General features: G+C 39.9%; 2 protein-coding genes across 4 annotated transcripts; both read right to left on the bottom strand.

The window, feature by feature from the left end:
* Position 1: 1 nt before the first annotated feature.
* On the bottom strand, positions 2-4,133 carry LOC115734967 (protein CHAPERONE-LIKE PROTEIN OF POR1, chloroplastic). The gene is given in 6 exon segments (XM_030666007.2): positions 2-283; positions 285-351; positions 438-514; positions 1,302-1,684; positions 3,568-3,644; positions 3,885-4,133. Coding segments are annotated over 6 exon segments (693 nt in total). The 5' UTR covers positions 3,944-4,133; the 3' UTR covers positions 2-253.
* On the bottom strand, positions 1,181-18,043 carry LOC115734963 (probable acyl-activating enzyme 17, peroxisomal). 3 transcript variants are annotated; one of them, XR_004014717.2, is made up of 15 exons: positions 17,705-18,041; positions 16,834-16,963; positions 16,492-16,751; positions 15,798-16,002; positions 14,900-14,940; positions 14,682-14,801; positions 13,997-14,067; positions 13,601-13,821; positions 12,486-12,580; positions 12,131-12,347; positions 10,026-10,151; positions 9,848-9,946; positions 8,211-8,423; positions 7,890-8,117; positions 7,362-7,793 (listed from the first exon to the last, which is right to left on the bottom strand). XR_004014717.2 is itself a non-coding variant. In XM_030666000.2 (15 exons), exons 1-14 carry the CDS (start codon positions 17,962-17,964, stop codon positions 8,007-8,009), a joined length of 2,169 nt encoding a protein of 722 aa, XP_030521860.2. In that variant the 5' UTR covers positions 17,965-18,041; the 3' UTR covers positions 7,362-7,793; positions 7,970-8,006. The 3 variants fall into 3 exon arrangements, 2 of the variants coding, with proteins under 2 accessions (XP_048138876.1, XP_030521860.2); XM_030666000.2 differs by having other exon boundaries at positions 7,970-8,117; XM_048282919.1 differs by lacking the exons at positions 7,362-7,793; positions 7,890-8,117; positions 8,211-8,423 and adding exons at positions 1,181-1,192; positions 7,834-7,838 and having other exon boundaries at positions 9,748-9,946; positions 17,705-18,043.
* Positions 18,044-20,291: the final 2,248 nt, after the last annotated feature.

Genomic DNA, 20,291 nt, shown 5'->3' on the forward strand with positions numbered 1-20,291 from the left:
CTGCGACAAACTGAGGAGACCATCATCTGCCAGAAATCAGTATTGTCAATGCTATTCTCTGACAAACAAGGAGATTGTACATGGATGGACATGAAATGGAAGTCCAACATTTTCAAACATTTGAATTTGCAATACATATTAGTCTCTTGATAAATTCTGGATGCAACAAAATTCCAGTGCCCCTATAGTTAAGACCATCATCACTTGAGAAAGGTGCAGGCAAGAAATAAGAAAACGTATGCCACTAGCGATGTTAAGAGTTCAAGCGTCCAGGTTGGTTGTATTAGAAATGTCGGAATCATCGGCACAAGGACAGAACCACAAACCCAGCCAGTTGCAAGTCCTCCCAGTCTGCAAGCAGCAAAAGCTAAAAAAGGTAAATGACCACAATACAAGTGAAAGATAGGAAGGGCAATGCATTGCATTGTCATACTTACCCAATAGCAAAAGCTCTACCTAAGCTTTTTGTCTTCTCATTCAAGAAATATATGCAAGCTGCCAAAGAGACTGCCACCTGCAAAAATTAAATTCCACTTACAAATTTGACGCATTTGAACTCTGAACCAAGATCTATAGCCAACTTGATGTGGTATCTTCGGTAAAGTAAGAAAGCAAACAAAAGCCTCATAATATTAAATGACGGGTGTTCGATTATCCTTCCTCTCTCCTTCGTGTGGGATGAGTCGCATATGAACTCTACTCAGACTCGTGAAACATAGTAAGAAACAAAGGAAAGCTACCCAAATGGAGAACATGAAATGCAACCAAAAGCTTTATAAGGTAATTATGCCGTTCACCATACACAAGCATCAGAGTGCTCGCCAAGTAATTGATGCCGACGTTCCCACAGTGGACAAGACATGCCAGGTCCAATAGCTAAGTTTCATTATTAGGAGCTCCTTCTTTGCAAGATCTATTTATCTTTGTAAGCAGCATATCAAAGTTGAGAAAGAGAAGGAAAAAAAAAAAGGGACTGACTAACGCAACCTCTTCTTAGGAAAAGAATGGTGTAGGGCCTGTTATCACAGATCTAAGGTTGGCTCCCCACAGCATTATTGTCTTTGAATCTATCTAACTATAATCATCATGCTAAAATTGGACTCTCTACATGCCGCTATTCTATGGGTTAAGCTCGTCCATGCACTGTCTTGATTCCAAGCAGCACCCCAAGTCCCCAATTACTTATATATTCCTCTTCCAGTCAAGCTAAATGATTCCAATGAGGAAGAATGCACCGAACACATAAGGAAGCAATTTACACAATCATCCTTGCAATGACCAGAATAAGAAACAAGACAAACCTGAAATGCTGGTCCACCTTCAGCAGAGTTCATGATGCTCCACCCACCCATAAATGCGAAGAGAAATAATCTTCTAAATATAACATCAGTTGGAGGAAGTTCAACAAAATTGAGTAGATTCTGAACCCAAGGTGGTGACTCCTCAACCTTCTTCTTTAATCTGCTTTTTAAATTGATTTTTGTTTTCTTTCTGTGCTGAAAGCTTGCCATCAGTAATTTCTCAAAAGCAGCTTCTATTGACTCTTCACTACACTCATGTCCAGAATACTGCTGTAGGAGGAAATTCCGTGAACCCCAGATTTCTTCCTCAGAAGCATCTCGGCTGATACCAAGGCGCTTATAAGGATCCCAAACATTGAGTCGAGGAAATGTTGGAGCACTACCTAAAACAAAGCGAAAACAACAATCATCTCGAAGTAAAGCTCAAGACATCAACACGCCCACAGCCACGCACAAAACCAGAATAACATTTCGCAGTTCGCACAACTCCTCCAAGATGAAATCTGGGTATCATCACTAAGTCAACTATAGGAAACTCTAAAATTTCTAATTTCCTCCAAAGCAGTCACCAAAAACACAGATAAGAAACAGACAGCCAGCCCTCTGAAGTCTGAACTTGAACTATGAAATGACGTCATGATTATGAACTTGTAACAGCACATTTCCTTTCATAGTTGGCCATTTTAATAAGCACTCAAATGGGTTTTTGTATACATAATTCAGCCTGCCAAAACACCTCCCGTGTTGGAACATGGCTCCGGAAAAAAAATTCCATGCAAGACAAAAAGTGTTGCCAAAGGAGAGTTTTCTTGCATCACTAAATGAAAATGCAACGACCAGTGAAAACAAAATAAGATGAATATAATACATAAGGCTGTTAGCATCACAGGTGATCTTCGTATTTTACATAAAGCATGATTTTAGCCGCTCCATTCATGCCAAGTGGATGGCAATGTGCATCCACCCTCTAAAAATTGCATGTGCCTCAATTAATTAAAAAAAAATCCTCTTAAAAAGTGACACGACCCTTGAATTGCCACCAGGTTAAATAGTGTTTGGGCATGAGATAGTGCTGGGGCACAATTGGAGGAAAAAAATCACGTTTGTATCTGGGAATAGAACAACTCCCTACTAGAAAAAATAACCAAAGTCATGTTTTCCTGGGACTAGAGAACTCCCTAGTTGAACTTTTATAAGCTATTTGGCGGTTTGGGCTTTTTAAGTCCAGAATTAAACTAAAAGTTGTCCAAATGAAAGGGTTTTCTGCCGAAAACGTTCACCAATAGCCATGCTCATCTATCAATCTCAAAACACAGAGGATTAAATATCTTCCAATTTCATAACCAAAGAATCTCTCTTGGCCTAGTGATAGAAAGGATGTTCATCTATTGCTGAAAACCTAATGTTCACCTCAAGGATCTCTTTGTTGCTAGGAAGAATCTGAATATGGAGAAGCTGAAGGAATTACAGAATTTTAAATTTTATTGTTAGCTGATCATACCATATCTCTAGGCAAAACAAATAACTTATGCTGCCATTATTTTCAAGCCACTGTCTCGGAATACCAAGGGCACCAATCTCTTAGGTTTAGCCAAAAGAGTTAAACAACTCATCTGGTTTATCTAAATGCTAATTGCAGGGTGCAATGCTGCATACAATAGTAGATAACAACTGATTATCTCACTTGTTAATATGATCTAACCAGTCCGCAAGATCTTAAAAAAGCTGATGTTTTGTTTCACAATTCCGTTTTAGGATAATCTGGAGGATACTGAGCTAAGCTTCAGACTTTAGTCAGAAATGATGTGATGTATGCCGTTTCGAACTAAAATAAAATCCTCCTACATCTATAACTATCCGTTGTAGTACCCCTGTGCAGCCCAAACAATGCTCTAAATCCACAGGCGCCCATCCTCATTATTCATCTCCTATATGCTCTAATAAAACTTCCAACAGTTCCTCACAAGTGCAGGGGTGTCTTTCCTGTATCACAGTTTGCATCTCCATCAAAGCTAAGTGCAATAAATAGGCGTGGAACACTACATCATTTTATTATCCCATTACATTCATCATGGTCATGGAAACACTCAATTGCTTCATGCACCAACTAAAACCAAAAACAAACTTTTCTAAGCCTCTGGTAAAACGGAAATGATGGATAAACACAGATAAGGCACACACATATGCATCCATCGGGCTAGAAAGCTCCAAGAAAAGAAATAACAAAATAAAAGGGTTAAACATGCATACCACATAGGAACATTACCTTCAAGGGCACATCTTGGTGTCCTGACGATGGCACCAGAAGACGACGCCGGCTTCTCTAAAGTTCCACTGCACGAACTATACATACACCAAGAAGACAAAAGTTACCACCTAAACAGAAAAACGAGCTAAACGCGTGACAATTCAAGAGAAGCAAAATCAACTAGTCCAATTCTAGCTCCAATGGGAATCTCTATCGACAGCAGAAGAGCAATCAGCAAAAAACTATTCAACGCCCTCCCACATGAACAACAACACGCGTGAAGATAAGTTCACATTCCTTCAATCCAGAGAGAGAGAGAGAGAGAGAGGGGTTACAGTTTGTGGCCGAGGAAAGGCGTTGCGAAGCTGGGGTTTGACAGGGAAAGAACGCCCATCCTTTCGATGATGACGATGCGAGGGAATCGGGACGAAGAGAAACCCTAAGCCGAGCGGAGCTGGAGTTCCATGAAAGCGAAGCAGGGATTGAAGACGAAGCTGGGAGGCTCAACTCCAACTACGATAGGCACACGCCTATCGGGCAGCTGGAGAGAGGAAGAGAGGGGGTAGAAGAAGAACTGCCGTTGAGGATTCGGCGTCGTTTTATATGAAGGCCGCGACGAGTGGCGTCGGCGTTTACGACATGGTGACCGAGCCCACTGCATTGGTAAAATTTTCCCGTTTCAGAAAATTTTTTTAGCTATGTTTTTGAGATTTCGTTTTCTTCGAATTTAGTTAGCATACAAGTCTAATTTTAAAGGAGATCGGAGAAACTTCGTGGATGTTTCACTTTTTATTCAACTTTTTTATTTTGTATGGCAATGATATTAGAAACGCTAAACTTAAGCGCTCATCGTCGAAAGACAAAACCATAGCAACGGATAAAGATCTCGATGTGTTCTCATTACTAAATATGAATTTAACAATCAATTATCGATTTTGATTTGAAGAAGACATAGATTTGTGTTTTAAGTGTGTCCCATATCTTTATTTTAATGATTTATCTTGTTATTTGGAGCTTATCATGTTTTGAAGTTGTAGCAATTCGGATTGCAATGTTTGAGTTGTTTTTTTTTTCTTTTCAATTAGTGAAATATTATTTTGACAAAAAAAAATGATTTGATCGATTTTGAGCTATTCCTAATTCACAAAATTTGGAATCAACAAGAACATGTCCGATTCTCATATCCTAGAGCGGAACCAGTCTAAACCGGATTGGTGAAACAAATATAAACTCTGGTTTGATTTTTCTCACTGGTTCAGATTTATCCAAATTTCTTTCTGGTGGATTCTAAGTTTGCTCAAGTTGAATTCATTGTCAAGGTCAAGAGGTGCAGTTTACACGAGTTATGCTGGAGAATTGGCTTAATGTTTGCCAAGCTCCTTCAATTGACTGAAGGATAAGTTCTTGCTGGCTGCACATGTACTTGCCTTGCCGACCGACCGACAAAAAGGACTCTGTTTGATAACCTCTAATAACTTACGGCAATGTATGACCGCTCATATTGTAATATAACAATAATATTGTTATGTATTAGACTAAAAAAAAAAAGGAAGTTACAGCCAGTCCTGATCCAACCCGGGAATCGGATCACTACTAATCGGACCAGTCAAGTTCTTGGGTGGATAGAGTCGGCTCCCATTTTCACGAGCCGACTCTATCCACCCCTAGAAAAAGAGGCAAACGTGCACATTGTTCATTAATCGGCCATCGACTGTGAGAGAAATGTATTGTTTCCGAACTAAAATCCGCCCCTAGGAAAAGGGGCGAACAGGCAAATTGTTCATTGATTGGCCATCGACGGTGAGCTCAGGGGTTACTAGATCCGAGTGATCAAGCTTATGGGCGATTTTGGAACAAAATTAAGCCGTGAGGAACTTTGAGAAACAAACGCTACTTCAAAGGATTATTAAGTCAAAGTGATCGAGTCTAGGGACACTTTGGAACAAAGTTAAGTTTCTTAATGAACTTTGAGAAACGGACCCACCATAGGGCGACTTTTGCAAAATTTTTCCCGGGAAAATAAAATTCTATCGATGCTCTATGAAGATTCGAAGGAATATGGCATCGAAACATAAGCCAAACACTTGTTGTTACTTCGGCTAGAGCTAATCAACAATGGCTCATTATACTAAGCCCACTTGTATAAAAGAAGAAAGACCTTGTGGCGTGTGGCGGATGCATTAACAACGGGTAATGTTTATGGTTCTAAATTGACAACTGGGCGGTAGTTGCAATGTTTTCTAGGAGAAAAGAAATGCTCTTGTACTGGTGGAGGTTCAGTAAGTCTTCGTCTTGTTCCTGAGGCACTTGCCAGCGGAATTCGTTTCCTCTCCAAGAGAGAAATGGCCGGCACAGCCTCCCGCCCGCCGAAATCCATAGCCTCTGCTCCTAGTTGGGAACATATTTGTCAAAACAGCAAAGGGAGCATCCATCAGAGCTGTCTTGAGGATGGGGCGTCTAGATGGGATCTAATAGACCTTGGATTATGTTAGAAAGAATATGAGGGTGATAATGGTTTGATGTAAGTAAGATAAGTTAAAAGGCTGGTTGTGTTTTAAGTATTCTAATTCGTGAATTATCATCGGGGCTCGCTTTGCTCGGCATCTTAAAAACTCACCCGGCAAGGAGTTGCCGGGACTTACCTTTATGTCTGAGTTGGCTCGAAGTCTTCCAGTCATGTGATTTGCATTCAAGGCTGAGCCTAGGAGGGTATTCAATGTTAAACTACTCAGGCTGATCTTGATTTGTAATCCTCTAAGGTGAGCTGGCGAGTTTTGACATCTTAATAATAGAGCGAAGGATGTTTAGTTAACATAACATGCCATGGGATCGGCCGTTGACGGGTCTAGAACAAACCATCGAGGAGTGCTGGTATAAGCCAGTTTACCGGGCACAGAGAACTCAACAGGAAGTCTTGCTATGCGATGCTTGCACCTCCTGGAAAAGGAGCACGAGTCGGGGGTGATCGGATCAGTCGATGAGCACCAGGAAGAGGTGATGGAAAGACTTGGAACACACCAGGACTGTAAAACCTCTGTCGTCCACGGATTCATTGGCCACAACTTCTCCATCTGCGTGCATCTCTCGGCCTTGGATCAGCTTCACCTCCTCCGTTCCTTTGCAATCATCCAGGTAGCTACTGTCATAAACTCACCCAATTAGTACTATTACTATACGTGTTTATACGTCTCTCTTCCCCTAGTTCAGTCCACTTTTTGCCATTAGAAAGATGTCTTTTAACACTTCGACGATTCTCAAGTAATTTATTACGTCCAAACACTGTTCGTCTAGAAAATGTTCATTCGAATGAATAAACCCAAACCTTTCAACATATCCTTTCGAAGATACATAAAACCCTAAAACGACGTATGTCTTTTAACTGAACTTCAGTTAAGCTATTGTTAAATATCGAAGTTACTAAATTGTTACATTAGTTCCGTCGGAAATAGTTTGGCGAACGCTGAGGTCGTCACTTTTTTTCCCATCCCCTGCCCCAGGCCTCACCTCTCCGTGTTCGCATTTTCCCAAGTTTGGATTATCTTACTTCAAGAAAAAAGTAGACTCCATTTCCTGCAAAGGGAGGAATTGGAGACGCCCAGACATTAGCAATTATAGTGCTGTCTTCAGCAACTTTTCTAACAAGCAATAGGTTTTCATTTCTCTCGAGAAATGAAAACTTAAAAACCTTTCAAAGGTTTAAATAATACTCTGGTAAATAATGGAATTAGCAAAGTAAAACTCGAGCCGGGCACGTATATCAACACTTTTTGACTCCTCTGCTAAAATGATAATGGGTGGAGATTAACCAAGCATTCCAAGAACAAACAGTACACATACCAGAAAAATATGCTGCACAGTCCAAGAGAACTTGAGAACAAGATATAACTCGAACTATGAAGGTTGGAAGGATTGATGACTTCACAGTCCAAGGGAAGAGGACTCTATTCTTGCATGATGTGATCCCAGTACTAATGGGTATTTCTGCTTTCCTCATTTTTATTCACCTCTCAGACAAATATTGGCATTCAGCCTTATCAATCGTCACAAGTCCACCCATCTTGTATCCCATCTATCTATTTTACCATAGATCTTTGTTCCCGACACCAGATTACAGTACTTGGACTCCCAGTCGATACAAGCTTCTGTGTCACATAATTCAGAGGGTAAAATCTTGGTTTAGTGAAAATTGATGCCACGGATCATATAACATGGCCAAAGAGGGATTCCCTGTGAACTGCTGCTAGCTGCAAGGACGTCAAAAGGATAATCAAACGGTTGACCAACATAATCTCCAAATCAGCAATAATAACAGAACTGCAAATCAAAGAATTTTCGTTCACCTGCAGAAGCATTTGCCTCCATTTTCATTATCATATGTCTCGGTACTGCTAGCGTATACCAAACGACCATGGGCACATACCTTTCGTAGAATGATGTGGCTTGGACATTTTCGTCCTTCATAGCTTAGGCTTTTTGTCAAGTTGCACCAACTGCTGCCGCAAAACCCTTCTCATAACCTTGTTTGTAGCTGTCCTTGGAAGAGATGAGACGGGCACAACGCGAGAAACCTACATAAAACAAAACTAGTTTGTTCATAAATAACACAACTGGTGTTAGCACAAGAGGTTGAGGGCATGGCTATGTAACGCAGAAATTGGTACCCTGAACAAAGGATTTAGTCTCTTCTGCACAGCTGAATTGAAAGCCGTCCTTAGTTTATCTGTATCAGGCACTTGTTTATCTAAATCCTTCAGCACTGCAGCTATTATCAATTGCTCAGGTCCACCTTCAGCAGGGGGCACCCCAATCGCAGCAGTTTCAAGGACATTTTCGTCAACAGAATTGCAAATTCGCTCAATCTCGATGGAGCTCACCTGCTTAAACCAAAACACCAAGCCAGTCAAAAGTTCACATTTTCTTCACTCGATGAAGTCATTGGTCTTTGACGCCAAAATAAAAAAAAAGTCATGGTCGCCCACTATTACTAAGGAACACCTTGTAAACTTTGCCAGCTTATACAGTGATGACGGACAATCATAAATTTAGAAAACATGAGTACTGCAGACAGATGAACATCTATTTTTCCTCTGAAGAGATGTATAAAACTCCATATTTCATGACAACGTATCTCAAGTTCCTCTACATGAACAACTCACTCTAACTCTATAATAACGGCAATATCCTTGCATGCATGAGTAATATTAACCAAGTAGCAAGCGCCTGCCTAAAGCCTAAGCTCAAAATTCTACATAGTCCCCTTCCAATATACATGTTCTCACTTAGTTTTGGCATCTATACTTCGTAAAAGGATGTCATACAAAATGCAAATTGGTGCTTAAGAAATTCAGCATTAACATTCTATTGGAGGAGTCATAACACTGAATTGATCATCACCCCACCCTACCCAAAACCCCAAAAAAAAATTCTAGGAGCCCATCCTCCTCCACCCAGAGACCCAAGTCTTTAATCCCCCAACTCCATGCAATCCTCTTCCTCCAGCTGGGATCTTCAAAAGGCCCCTCTTTGTATTCCTGCTGCTCAGATTATACAACTAACCAGGTTTGTACTAGTATCAGCCACAGCTCTGGAGGCAGTTGAATCATCCTCAACAAAGGCCCCTCCGTTAAGGTTCACAATATAATGCAAAAATTCTGGGCACTTGGAATGTGCCCGGCATCAGCATTTTATGTACAATGTTCTTCAGATAAACAATCACAAAAAAGGCCAAGCCTACATGGAGTCATTAGCTGACTCCCACTGTACTTCTTCAATTTACCCTAGTAAAAGGACCCAACAACAGAGTAAGAGTTCACATAATTATTAAGTACAAAATTTAGTTATAATGACAAAATCTGAGACCAAATAAAAGGGAAAGTATCTTAATATTGAAGTCATCTTCCATGCCATGACATTTCTCATTTCCTATTTCCGCCACCTCATGTCAGAATAGAGGAATATGTCATCAGAAAACAGAAGTATTTAAAAGATACACTGATCTAACCCTGTAGTCCATGCTAAGATCCCCCATATTATCCTCATTTTAGTCATGAAAGGTTCAACAACATGCACCTTATAAAGCTGAAGAAATTAACGAGAACTAGAAGATATCACTGTCATGCCATTTTGCTGCAAAAATATTATCCACCAAAATTCAGGTGGAAAACATATTCCCTGAGGACCTTAAACTTCCAGTATGACATCAAGTTGACTCATAAATTGATAATCCCGTATGTAAACGGCAGTTATGGGTACTCAATTTAGCCTGGGGTGTTGAATAATATCCAGGCAAAGAACATACCTTGATACCTCCAAGATTCATAGTATCATCTGCACGACCATGTGCATGATAGTATCCTTTAGAAGTACGCTCAAATACATCACCATGCCTCCGCAAAACCTGTGTAGAGAAAAGATTGACATGCCTTGAATAACATATAATCGTGTAATTCAAAAGGTTTGACAATATATGAGCTCACTTTTCCTTTCCAAAGGGGCATTCCTTTAAAGTAGACATCGTAATGGTTCGCATTAAGCAGTGTACTTGAAGATCCAAACATGACCGCTCCAAGTGCCAATTCCCCCATTCCTGGAACATCTTGTGGCTGTAATTGAGCACCAGCAAAACCCGATTAATTCAGTTGTCATCGAAGTTGTAAGTATTGTAGGATTTTTAAGAGAGGGGGAGAGAGAAAATACTCAAAGGCTACATCTTTACTAAATGACTTGACAGAAGAGTACATAGAAATATATTCATAGAGCGTGAGAGACACCAAAATCCCTAATTACCTTATATATGGCCACTTACTAACTACTGACTAATATTTCAAAATATACTTCAACACACTCCTCAAGCTGAACCATCCAACTGGTCCAATAGGTGCAACTTTCTTCTGCAGTTTGTAACTGAAGTGTCGTGCAAGCTGCACTAGATGCTGGATTTGGATACATCAAACTGGATTTCAGAGGACAATTGTGCAATGGAAGATGAGTCTCACAACAATTGAACCTCCATAGTAGGCTCATTGAGATTTAAGAGGACCAAAAATTAGGGAAGTTTCTGAAGATGAGGTGCTGCTGATTGAGCACTAACAGGCCCCTTGAAAGTCCTTTTTTGTGTTTTTCGTCTTTGGGGATTGAAAATGACATCAAACAAAGAAATTAAAATAAAAACTAAGACTACAGCCAGCAGACTAAATAGGACAGTAGCTTGATTTTGGAGGAGAAGCTGAAAAATGATCACGATCAAGAAAGGTGCACAGTAGAATGAAGCTAGAGTGCATGAAGGCTCGATATGTGGCAGACTTCACCAGCACAAGGATGCCAGCAACAAGATTGATGAGGCCATAGGGAACAATGACAACTCCCCCCAATGACGACGGAAAGACAAGTGGAAAGTTAAAGAAGGCCAGATCAATCTTTCGATCTATGGGCATTTCTCTTTTCAATAGTAAGAACTATTTATGATTTATCTAACTGACTGAAACCTTATTTTCGCTGCGGTCGGGTGGGACCTAGATCGCTGGTGGATCAAGGTCAACTTCAATCCTTCAGAGGGTAAAGAGGCTTGTCACAGCCTCTCTCTGGATCGGAAGAATCGAAAGACATTGAAATATGAGGTTCAAGTACTGCCATCCTTTGTTGGTCGAGTTCGCTGTGTAATTTCAACAATGCCTTTCAAAGCCCAAAAGGCTGTAACTGCATCTTTCGACAAGCTAAATAGTAGGTGTCGCCCATGATTAGGAGAAGGTATCTTGTTTAGAGCAGTGGGTATCCTTCTGGTCTTTGAGCCTGTCTATCTATATGTAGAAAGGGATCAGTCTCTATCCATCTGGACACTCACAAGCAAAGAACGATGATGCTGCTTGTGGAGATGACCAATTGTGGCTGCTCTCAAGGATGAAGTCCACTGGACGAAAAACAAAGGACTTGGAACGGCAGTGGTCTCAGTGTTAAGAGTAGAAATGATGATGGGAGAAACGAGGGTTCTTTCCTTCTCCTTTTTTTAATGGATGGAAAGAGGGGGAAAAATTTAGGCTTTTCATTTGGGTCCTCTCTAATTGCCTCTGATACCACATAAACACCCTAGGATCTTCAAGAGAGGGGGAGAGAAAATACTCAAAGGCAACATCTCTACTAAATGAGTTGATAAAAGAGTAAATAGAGCATGAGAGATACTCAAAAGCCCTAATTACTTATCTATGACCACCTATCAACTACCGACTAATTTTCATAATTGTACTTCAACAAAAGTAAAGCTCTGGGGAAGTTTGTGCATTCAAGCATAAAACTGGGAAAAAACATGCAACAAGAGGTTGAATGGGAGAGTTGAACGTATCCAATATCATAATATAGTCAAGGTGTCTGACTCCAAAATTCACCAAGCAATTTGAAAGCAAACCTGGAAATATTTTCACAGGCACTACAATAGCTAGCATGTCATGAATCTGAAAAAACTGGCCAATCTAAGGTAGTGATCTGCGTGTTGTGAATCTCTAAAGCCTAGCGGTTTCCCAGTCAAGACATTCTTAAAAGCAAAGGGCATGCATGTCTTCTTAAGATTGAATTTAGATGCAGTACTTACAATTGGAAGGCCATCATCCCCAAGGATAAACAAACTACAACCCATTACTGGTGTACTGAAAGCAGCCAGTGACTGTGCCTGCAATAGCGAGCCTGAAACAAATGCGCCCCCAATCTCTGTACCGCCACAATATTCAATAACAGGTTTATATTTAGCTCTGCCCATCAACCATAGGTACTCGTCTGCATTAGATGCTTCCCCAGTAGAGCTAAAGCAACTGCCACATCCAATACAAAAAACTGCTTGCAAATTAACAGAAATAAATGCAGAGTTCATACCTAACATAAAACCCAAACATGAAATGTAAACAAACTTGAAGAACAAACAACTTAGTAGACAACATGAAACGACTTACCGTATAGCTGACCAATCATAGCCAGATGTGGACTTTGAATTCTTCCACGTTCGCACGAGACTTGGAATGACACCCAGCATTGTTACTTTAGCATCCTAGGAAAGATTCAACCACATCTTAGGAGAACAAATTCAATGAGGACTCACAGCACAAAAACCAGATAATATGTAATGCCAATCATAAGATTGGCATCTCTCAGCTCATTCAGATCTCGTTTTACAAGAATCCTGAATGAGCTGTGACAATCAGTCATAAAGAAATGCATAAAAGTCTCAGATATTTACTTTAGTATGGACATAATTGCATGATCTATATTATGGAAAGTGATCTCTCTTAAGGGTGTAACACCCTCAGGGAGGACAGGGGGAGCTGTAAAATCACTAGAAGAAAATAAGAGACAATATCTTCAAACACAACTTCCAACTCAGCCACTGGTAAAACGTTCATGCATCAATGTGCCATTCCATACTTTTCCTTAAAGCTAAAAGTGCTACTTTCCTCAATCCCTTTCATCTACGAGTCCATAAGTATGATATGAACTTTACAGCATTTATCCCTAGAAAAGCATACAGTTTATGTAAACGGTTTCTTGAGCATAAATGTACATTCAACAAGGGGTGTTAATTGTAGACTCAGTATAACACAGTGCTAGCCTCTCTTAGCTATGCAAATCATTTCAATGACTCTTCACTGATCATCAATGTCTTTTCTATGTTTTGGACAAATATGCCCTCAGAAAGGAAAATTAAATAATTTACCTGATGAAAGGTGATTTTACTCTATCTATTGCCCAACAAAATGAACGATTGTTAAATATAGCTTCTCTGGTGCCTTTTTGAACAATTTTTTCCTTTGACCATAAAAGAGCTGCAAAAAGTGCCCCTTTTATTTATTCTGCTCTATCGACAACTATCTTTATGCGACTTTTCCTCAACTGATAGATAGCCACCAACTTTTAGATCTGATATTCCCTAAATGACAGTACTCCTAGAATTTTTAGTTCTCACTTCTACTTATTTATCGGTAACAATTAATTAGTAGTTCAACAATTTGGCAGTAATTTGGCTAGACATCGTAGTCATTCAACAACAATAGAAATTAGTGGGGATAACAACCTGGACGAACTTTGCAAAGCCAGAACCTAGTGGGGATCCATTATATAGGGCCATGGCAGCGCCATTCAAAAGGGAAGCATAAACTAGCCAGGGACCCATCATCCACCCTAGGTTAGTGGGCCAGGCAACAACATCACCTTTATGAATATCCATGTGGCACCAAGCATCTGCAGCAGCCTTAAAAGGAGTCGCATGTGTCCATGGAATTGCCTTTGGCTCCCCTGTAGCATGAAATAAGTATATATAAGCCTAAAACAGCAGTTTCATTTTTGGTACTAAACGTATTCAACAAGCATATCATAGATGGAACATAGATGCCCTGACCATCTTGAGAAATTGATTTATTCAGAGAAAAAATAACACTCGTCCACACACACAGAGACAGAAAAATATGACCTGTAGTTCCAGAAGAAAAAAGGATGTTTGTAAAAGCCTCCACCGGTTGTTCTGCAGCAGCAAATTCCTCCCTGCAGTTAAATTATAAATCAAGAAAGAATCAGGGAAAAGCAGGCAGCAACGTTTCACTGATCATGAAGCCAGCATCAATACATGGTAAAACAAACATAATCTATTAGTAAGAAATCAAGCCATTTGTTGAACATAAAATTAAGTGTGTAAAGCATTCCATTCACAGTGTATGGCCGCAAGAGGATCCTGGCCAGATCATTAAGTTTTAAGGTAACACATTCATATGCAGGGGCTTCTTTTAAGCAAGATCTACCTATGAATGTGAAAAAGAACAAAACTGTGCTTAACCACATCCCGCATGTGATGGTGCATTCATGTGTTGCCATGACCACAATGACATCCAGAATAAACTTGTAGCGGGCCAGAGAGAGATAGAGACCCACATGCTGAACCTAGATGAAGGAAGCTTATGACTTCAGATAGTGTTCGAAGAAGATAAGAGAGATATTCAACAGAGTTGTAAATATCTATCATATAATAGTGCAGTAATTAAGATAGAATCATTCATTATCACATACATTTATAAAAATGATAAAAACAAACAGATAAAAAGGACATAAGTCGATTTTAACCCGATAAGACGAAAATCACACTGAGGCGCAAGATAGCATACTTGAGATGCTCGACTCTTCGTCGAAAATCATGCCAAGAAATGTCACCATCACGCAATTCCATAGTGGAACCTTTTGCAGGAATGACTATTGCCATTGGTGATTGGGCATCCACAACTCTACTGCAGAGATGATGCTCTACCGTCAGCAATGTTGTCAACCTCCATGAAGTAAAAAGTAGAATATTCACAACCATGTATTGTGAACATGGAGAAGTCACCTGTACAGAGGTATACTTTTTTCTCCACGAATGATTACATCCTGAAAAAACAAACTTGAAGAAATATTATTAGTAAGGGAACTTACCTTTTACTCAGCTAGAATCAGAATAAAATAAAGGAAACGTGGTAAGAAATACGAAAATACCGACACAATTGAAAAGAAAATAGCAACAATAGCAAACAACAACAACGTAGGAAAGCCTTTCAAAGGGTTTTTATTGACAAGAACCATATCTCATGATACTAGTTGAAAAAGAAAAAAGGAGCCAAGAATCTTAACAGCTTGCCTTCATATTATCACTGCTTGCGTCAATTTTTGCCTTTTAAGGTCAACCATGTAGTAAAAGCCGGTGGACACATGAAAGGATAGTACGGGGAAGCTATGTTGTCTATGCTTTGATTGGGTAGCAACAGAATAATGTCTGCTCCCAGATAACTTTCTATTTCTACAATTTCACCATCCAAAGAATCACAAGCAGATCAAATGCAGCTTCAGCATTATTACCTCGATATCAGTCCAAGTTATCAAAAGGACGTGTGAACTTTTACCAGTGTTTATACCTTGTAATCATCAAGATAAGATGAACAAGGAAAAGCCTCCATAGATTTTAAAATAACGTGGTAGTGAAAGCTGCTTCAACAACAATAACATCAAGAAGCCAATGTCTTTAATCAATTAACCTCTTCCTGCAACCTAACCATGTCTTTTTATTTGTTACTTTCTTAGCTTGACTGAATGACGAGCCAACTATTTAGTCAGTAACTTTTTCTCAAACCCAGAGATGGCAAGTACACAACACTGACAACGGAGATAGCAAGAAAGCTGATATAGGTACATAGCTCAGCTATGAAGCAGAGAAACATACAAAGAATCCTACATGAGGAACAGGACAGAACCTGAGTAAAAATTGCCTTGGCTCCGGATATTTTAAGTCTCGTTGATATTTCAAGTGGAGCAAAGCTGTCAGCAATTGATACAACTACATATCCTGCTAGAACGATAGCTAGGTAAATAACCACAGATTGAACATTCATTGGCATGTCAATTGCAATTGCAGATCCTTTCTCCAAACCAAGTCTGTGGAGGGCATGTGCAACCAACCTGTGAATAATGAAAGAAGCATATCGGAGTTCATAACAAGTTTGGCATGAGAGAATTGAGATAACATACTTTCATCCCAACACCGAGTTCTGTTCTCCCATCACAAATAAAAACAACTCGTATGATATACCAAAATTCCACTAGATGCTCATAAAAGACGAAAGAAAGTTGTTTGACAATAAATGAAACAGAAAGTCATGATGAGGCTCCACAAATCCAAATAAATTAGGTTTTACAAATAAATACCAGGAGTCCATATATGTACTAGACAACACACACTCTAAATCACTTTATGCAATGTTAGAACCTTGGCAAGCTACCCAAAACAAGCATTTATAATGATTGCTTTAACTCATATACAGAGTCTGAATAGGTCCACATTGTCGACTCACATTCAACCAATTCAGTAATAAATCGCTATATTTAGGTACATGCATGGTAAAAGCCATTAACTTCTTTTCAACAGAGATTTTAGGGTAAGTGGCATACCAGACGTCTTCTCGTAGCTCCTTTACAGACACTCGTTTCACAGGAAGATCATCATGTCCTTCATCACGCCATATAATTGCTGTATCATTCAGGGCCCTCTTATTGTTCAAAGATAGGCAATTCGCTGCTGGGTTCAAATATGCTCCAGGAAGCCATTGACCCCCTGGATGGCTTTTGTCAGATGGATCCTCAAGTAAGATACATTTAGGAGGTTCCGAAAATAATATGCTTAGTTCCTCAAGTACAGTTGCCCAATAAACCTACCAAACAAATACCAAACAAATGATGTAAGAAAGTCGCAGGCATAAGTACGACGTGTTATAACAATAACAAGAATTGCACCTCAGGGCTTGATAAGGAAAATTTCTGAAAATCAGAGAAGCTTGAAATGGGATCCTTGTATTTCCCACCCAAAAACTCTTTCCCCCTTCTTTCAAGTAATTGGCCAACATTTGTTTCCTGAGCAGCCTTCCTATCATCCAACGATAAGAAAAGAAGTTGCAAGATGCCACAGTGTTTGTAATGTCTCTTATTGCACAATAATAAACTGCAAAGATGCAGATCTCAAAAAGAATACTACTGGTAAAAGAGACTTATACATCCAAGAGTTCGACATCTTATAGAGTGAGCAAAGAAATAAGAACCATTTGGCAGATGACTAGTACTAGACTCCCGGTCAAAAACAAACAGGATTTTCTGGAAAAGAAAATTGCGACGTGAGGAAAGTAAGTCGGCTAAGGATATATAATACGGTCACTCAAATTTTTCCAGCAACTCACCTATGATCTGTCCCATAAAGTGCATTTTCCCACAAAAGAATGCTCGAAAACTCGCCGTAGCAAAGGTCATATAGTTCCACCAAATAAACTCCTTTAATTTACATCGCTTTGATGGAGTTTTTTCTTAATTGATAGAATTTAAGCAGCACAGAGTTTGCTCTGCTGCAAGAAAGTGGTAACTGAGAAGAGAACGGACGCATACGAGCCCCAACTATTTAACGATTAATTATCCTAATCGAGAAAAATCGAGCAAAGCTTCGAATATCCTGATCAACCCTATTACATACCGAACCGAGTGACATAAACTTTTGCCAAAGTACCAGTCGCCGCACCAAATTATAAATTAGATTGCCGACAACCTCGCCCGAGCGACCACGAGACAACAAATGAGAACGAGGTTCAAGTTTGGGTCGGAAGAGAGAGAGAGGGAGTACGGGTCGGGAAACCAGGCGGGCGGGTTGGGTCCGAAGTCCTCGTAGCAGCCGTAGTACATCAACTGGTGGAACGAGAACGGTAGATCGGGCTCGAGGAGGCCCGCGGAGATGGCCCGCCACGTGGCAGGAGGCGAGGCGCCGTGAGCACGGAGGATCCGCGCGAGCTCCGCGCTCAGCTTCTCCGCGACAGGAGGCGAGATTCCGTGGGCTTCGATGTCGGACCTGGTGATGGAGTCCAGGGATTTGTACGCCATACCCATTCCCTCGACTGCTCAGATTCGACGAAGAAGAAGAAGATCGAAGAGAGAGAGAGAGAGAGAGAGCGCGCGAAGTGGTGGTTGTCATGACAGTCACACGGTGGTTATCGACTTCTCCGACGCCAGAAGGCACTGCCACGTCAGCTACTTAAGAAGCAACCAAATCTGATTTTCTTAGTTAGGTGCGCATGATAACTTCTGGATGTGAAGAGCTTCTTTTAGAGTAGGAATTCATTTGATAACGTAATTTCTAAAATAAAAATTTATTAGATAAAAATTTTAGTTATGAAAGAAATTTTAACTTTTGAAGTGAATTTTCAATACTAAAGTTATTTTTTTCTCAATTTGATAAGTTAAAAAAATTAAATTCTCCAATTCAAAAAGTATTTCTTACTTCACGCTTTTTTTTTATTATGCCATCACCCTCTTTTTGATTATACTCACCCACCTCCATCGCGGCCACCCACGACCACCGCCAAATCATCCGCCCTCTCCAATCGTAGATCTGCGCATAGCCACCATTCGGCCGCCCCTAGTAGCCAACCATCGCCAACTTCCTCTGGTTGCCACCCACCACCACCAACCTCCTCGACCAACACGTCCCTGCGGCGCTCGCCACCTCGCCGCGCGCCAACCGTCGAGTCATTGTCTTCGATTGTAGAGTAAAAAATAAATAATATATTTTTTATTTTTAATTAATAATAAAAATCATTTTAAAAAAATTTCAAAAATTAAATAGAAATTTTTCGGCCACCGATAATAATTTTTTATAAAATATTTTGTCTTAATAATATTTTAGAAGTAGAAATTTTCAACCATTACCAAACGAATTTCTCTTATCAAAATAACTTTTTGAGTAAAAATGAAAAAATCAACTTCGCTTCTAAAAAGAAGTAAAAAAATCAACTTTCGATCGAAAGTTGATTTTTGAAGCAGAACTATTACCATGTGCGACCTCTTGATAAATGGAAACATGTGCCAAAACACTTTTGATAACCGACGTGATTTTCTATCCCTAGTATAATTTGAAGAGACGATTGTTTTGTACTTGATGACGTGGCTTCTCGAGCCTTGCGTGCTTTACTTCCAAACGTTTCGACTGTTAAGGTGGTCGGGACTCGGGGATTAGTAGTTGGAATTTCGCTACCGTTGAGTAAAGGTGCGTCGTAAATGACTTTTTCCTTCGATGTTTGGCCAATTTTGAAAAAAAAAAAAATTTCCCTTCTCCACCTTAATCCTTTTTTAACCCCCCCCCCCCCCCCCCCCCCCCTTTATCCCCCCCCCCCCCCCCCCCCCCCCCCCCCCCCCCCCCCCCCCCCCCCCCCCCCCCCCCCCCCCCCCCCCCCCCCCCCCCCCCCCCCCCCCCCCCCCCCCCCCCCCCCCCCCCCCCCCCCCCCCCCCCCCCCCCCCCCCCCCCCCCCCCCCCCCCCCCCCCCCCCCCCAAAAAAATTTTTTTTTTTTTTTTTTTTATAAAATAAAAAAAATAAAAAAATTTAAAAAAAATTTAAAAAAACAATCCAAAAATATTTAATTATTTTTTTTTTTTTTTTTTTCGTTTGGTTGGGATTCTTAGGGTAGTGGAAAGAAAACACCTTGATCACGTGGGACCCTCTACAAGGAATACTGTCCACCATCATTAAGTAGGATTAGGATAAATTCGTTTCAAAGCAGTAAACGTGATTTTTCCATAGAAAGTGAACTCTTTTGTTAATTTTGGTCGAAAACCTGCCGATCTTTAATAAGTCAAAGTAATTTCTCAACAGACCCAAAAAAAAAAAAAAAATTCTCAAAAATCTCCTGGTAAACATGAAATCATTGAAGAGGGGAAAAAAAAATTAGAAGGGATCAAGCTAGCCGAACGTCTCTAGCTAAACGTTGTGTTGTAAGGAGTTTGAGATGATAAAACCTTGAATGTATCAATAGTTATCATTTATGATATCCTTTCCATATTTTCTTGATTCAATTTTTTATAGAAAAAGTAAATTAAAAAAAAGGAATTAGCCGAGCAATAATTGCATGCGTTGTTAGATAAAACAAACACTTTAGTATTTAAAACTTTGATGAGGATGTCCTCAAAACAACTAGTTAATAACATCATACGAGATTCATGTTCCATTTAATTCACGAAAAATAAATATTCCCTTGTATTGTATATAGAAATGTATGAGCGTGAAATATTTTCATTATCCACAAAAATGTTCAGACATAGATTATTGTAGATGAAAAATATACTTTTCGTTAATGAATTATTTCAATTGATATTTTTCGCTAGGACAATGCATTTGTAACCCAATTTTTTTTTAAACATTTTAGTCAAAGCAGCCGAAAGA

The sequence above is a fragment of the Rhodamnia argentea genome, chromosome 7 (genome assembly GCF_020921035.1).
Source record: "Rhodamnia argentea isolate NSW1041297 chromosome 7, ASM2092103v1, whole genome shotgun sequence".
NCBI classification, from domain to species: domain Eukaryota; kingdom Viridiplantae; phylum Streptophyta; class Magnoliopsida; order Myrtales; family Myrtaceae; genus Rhodamnia; species Rhodamnia argentea.

Bases quoted from the DNA above. Each gene is read 5' to 3' on its own strand.
- LOC115734963 (XM_030666000.2), bottom strand. From the start codon at position 17,964: ATGGGTATGGCGTACAAATCCCTGGACTCCATCACCAGGTCCGACATC. The intron at 12,348-12,485 runs GTAAGTCGTTTC...TGGATGTGGCAG, and splicing joins TATGATTGGTCAGCTATACG to TTGCTTTAGCTCTACTGGGG. The intron at 9,947-10,025 runs GTGAGCTCATAT...TTCTCTACACAG, and splicing joins TGCCCCTTTGGAAAGGAAAA to GTTTTGCGGAGGCATGGTGA.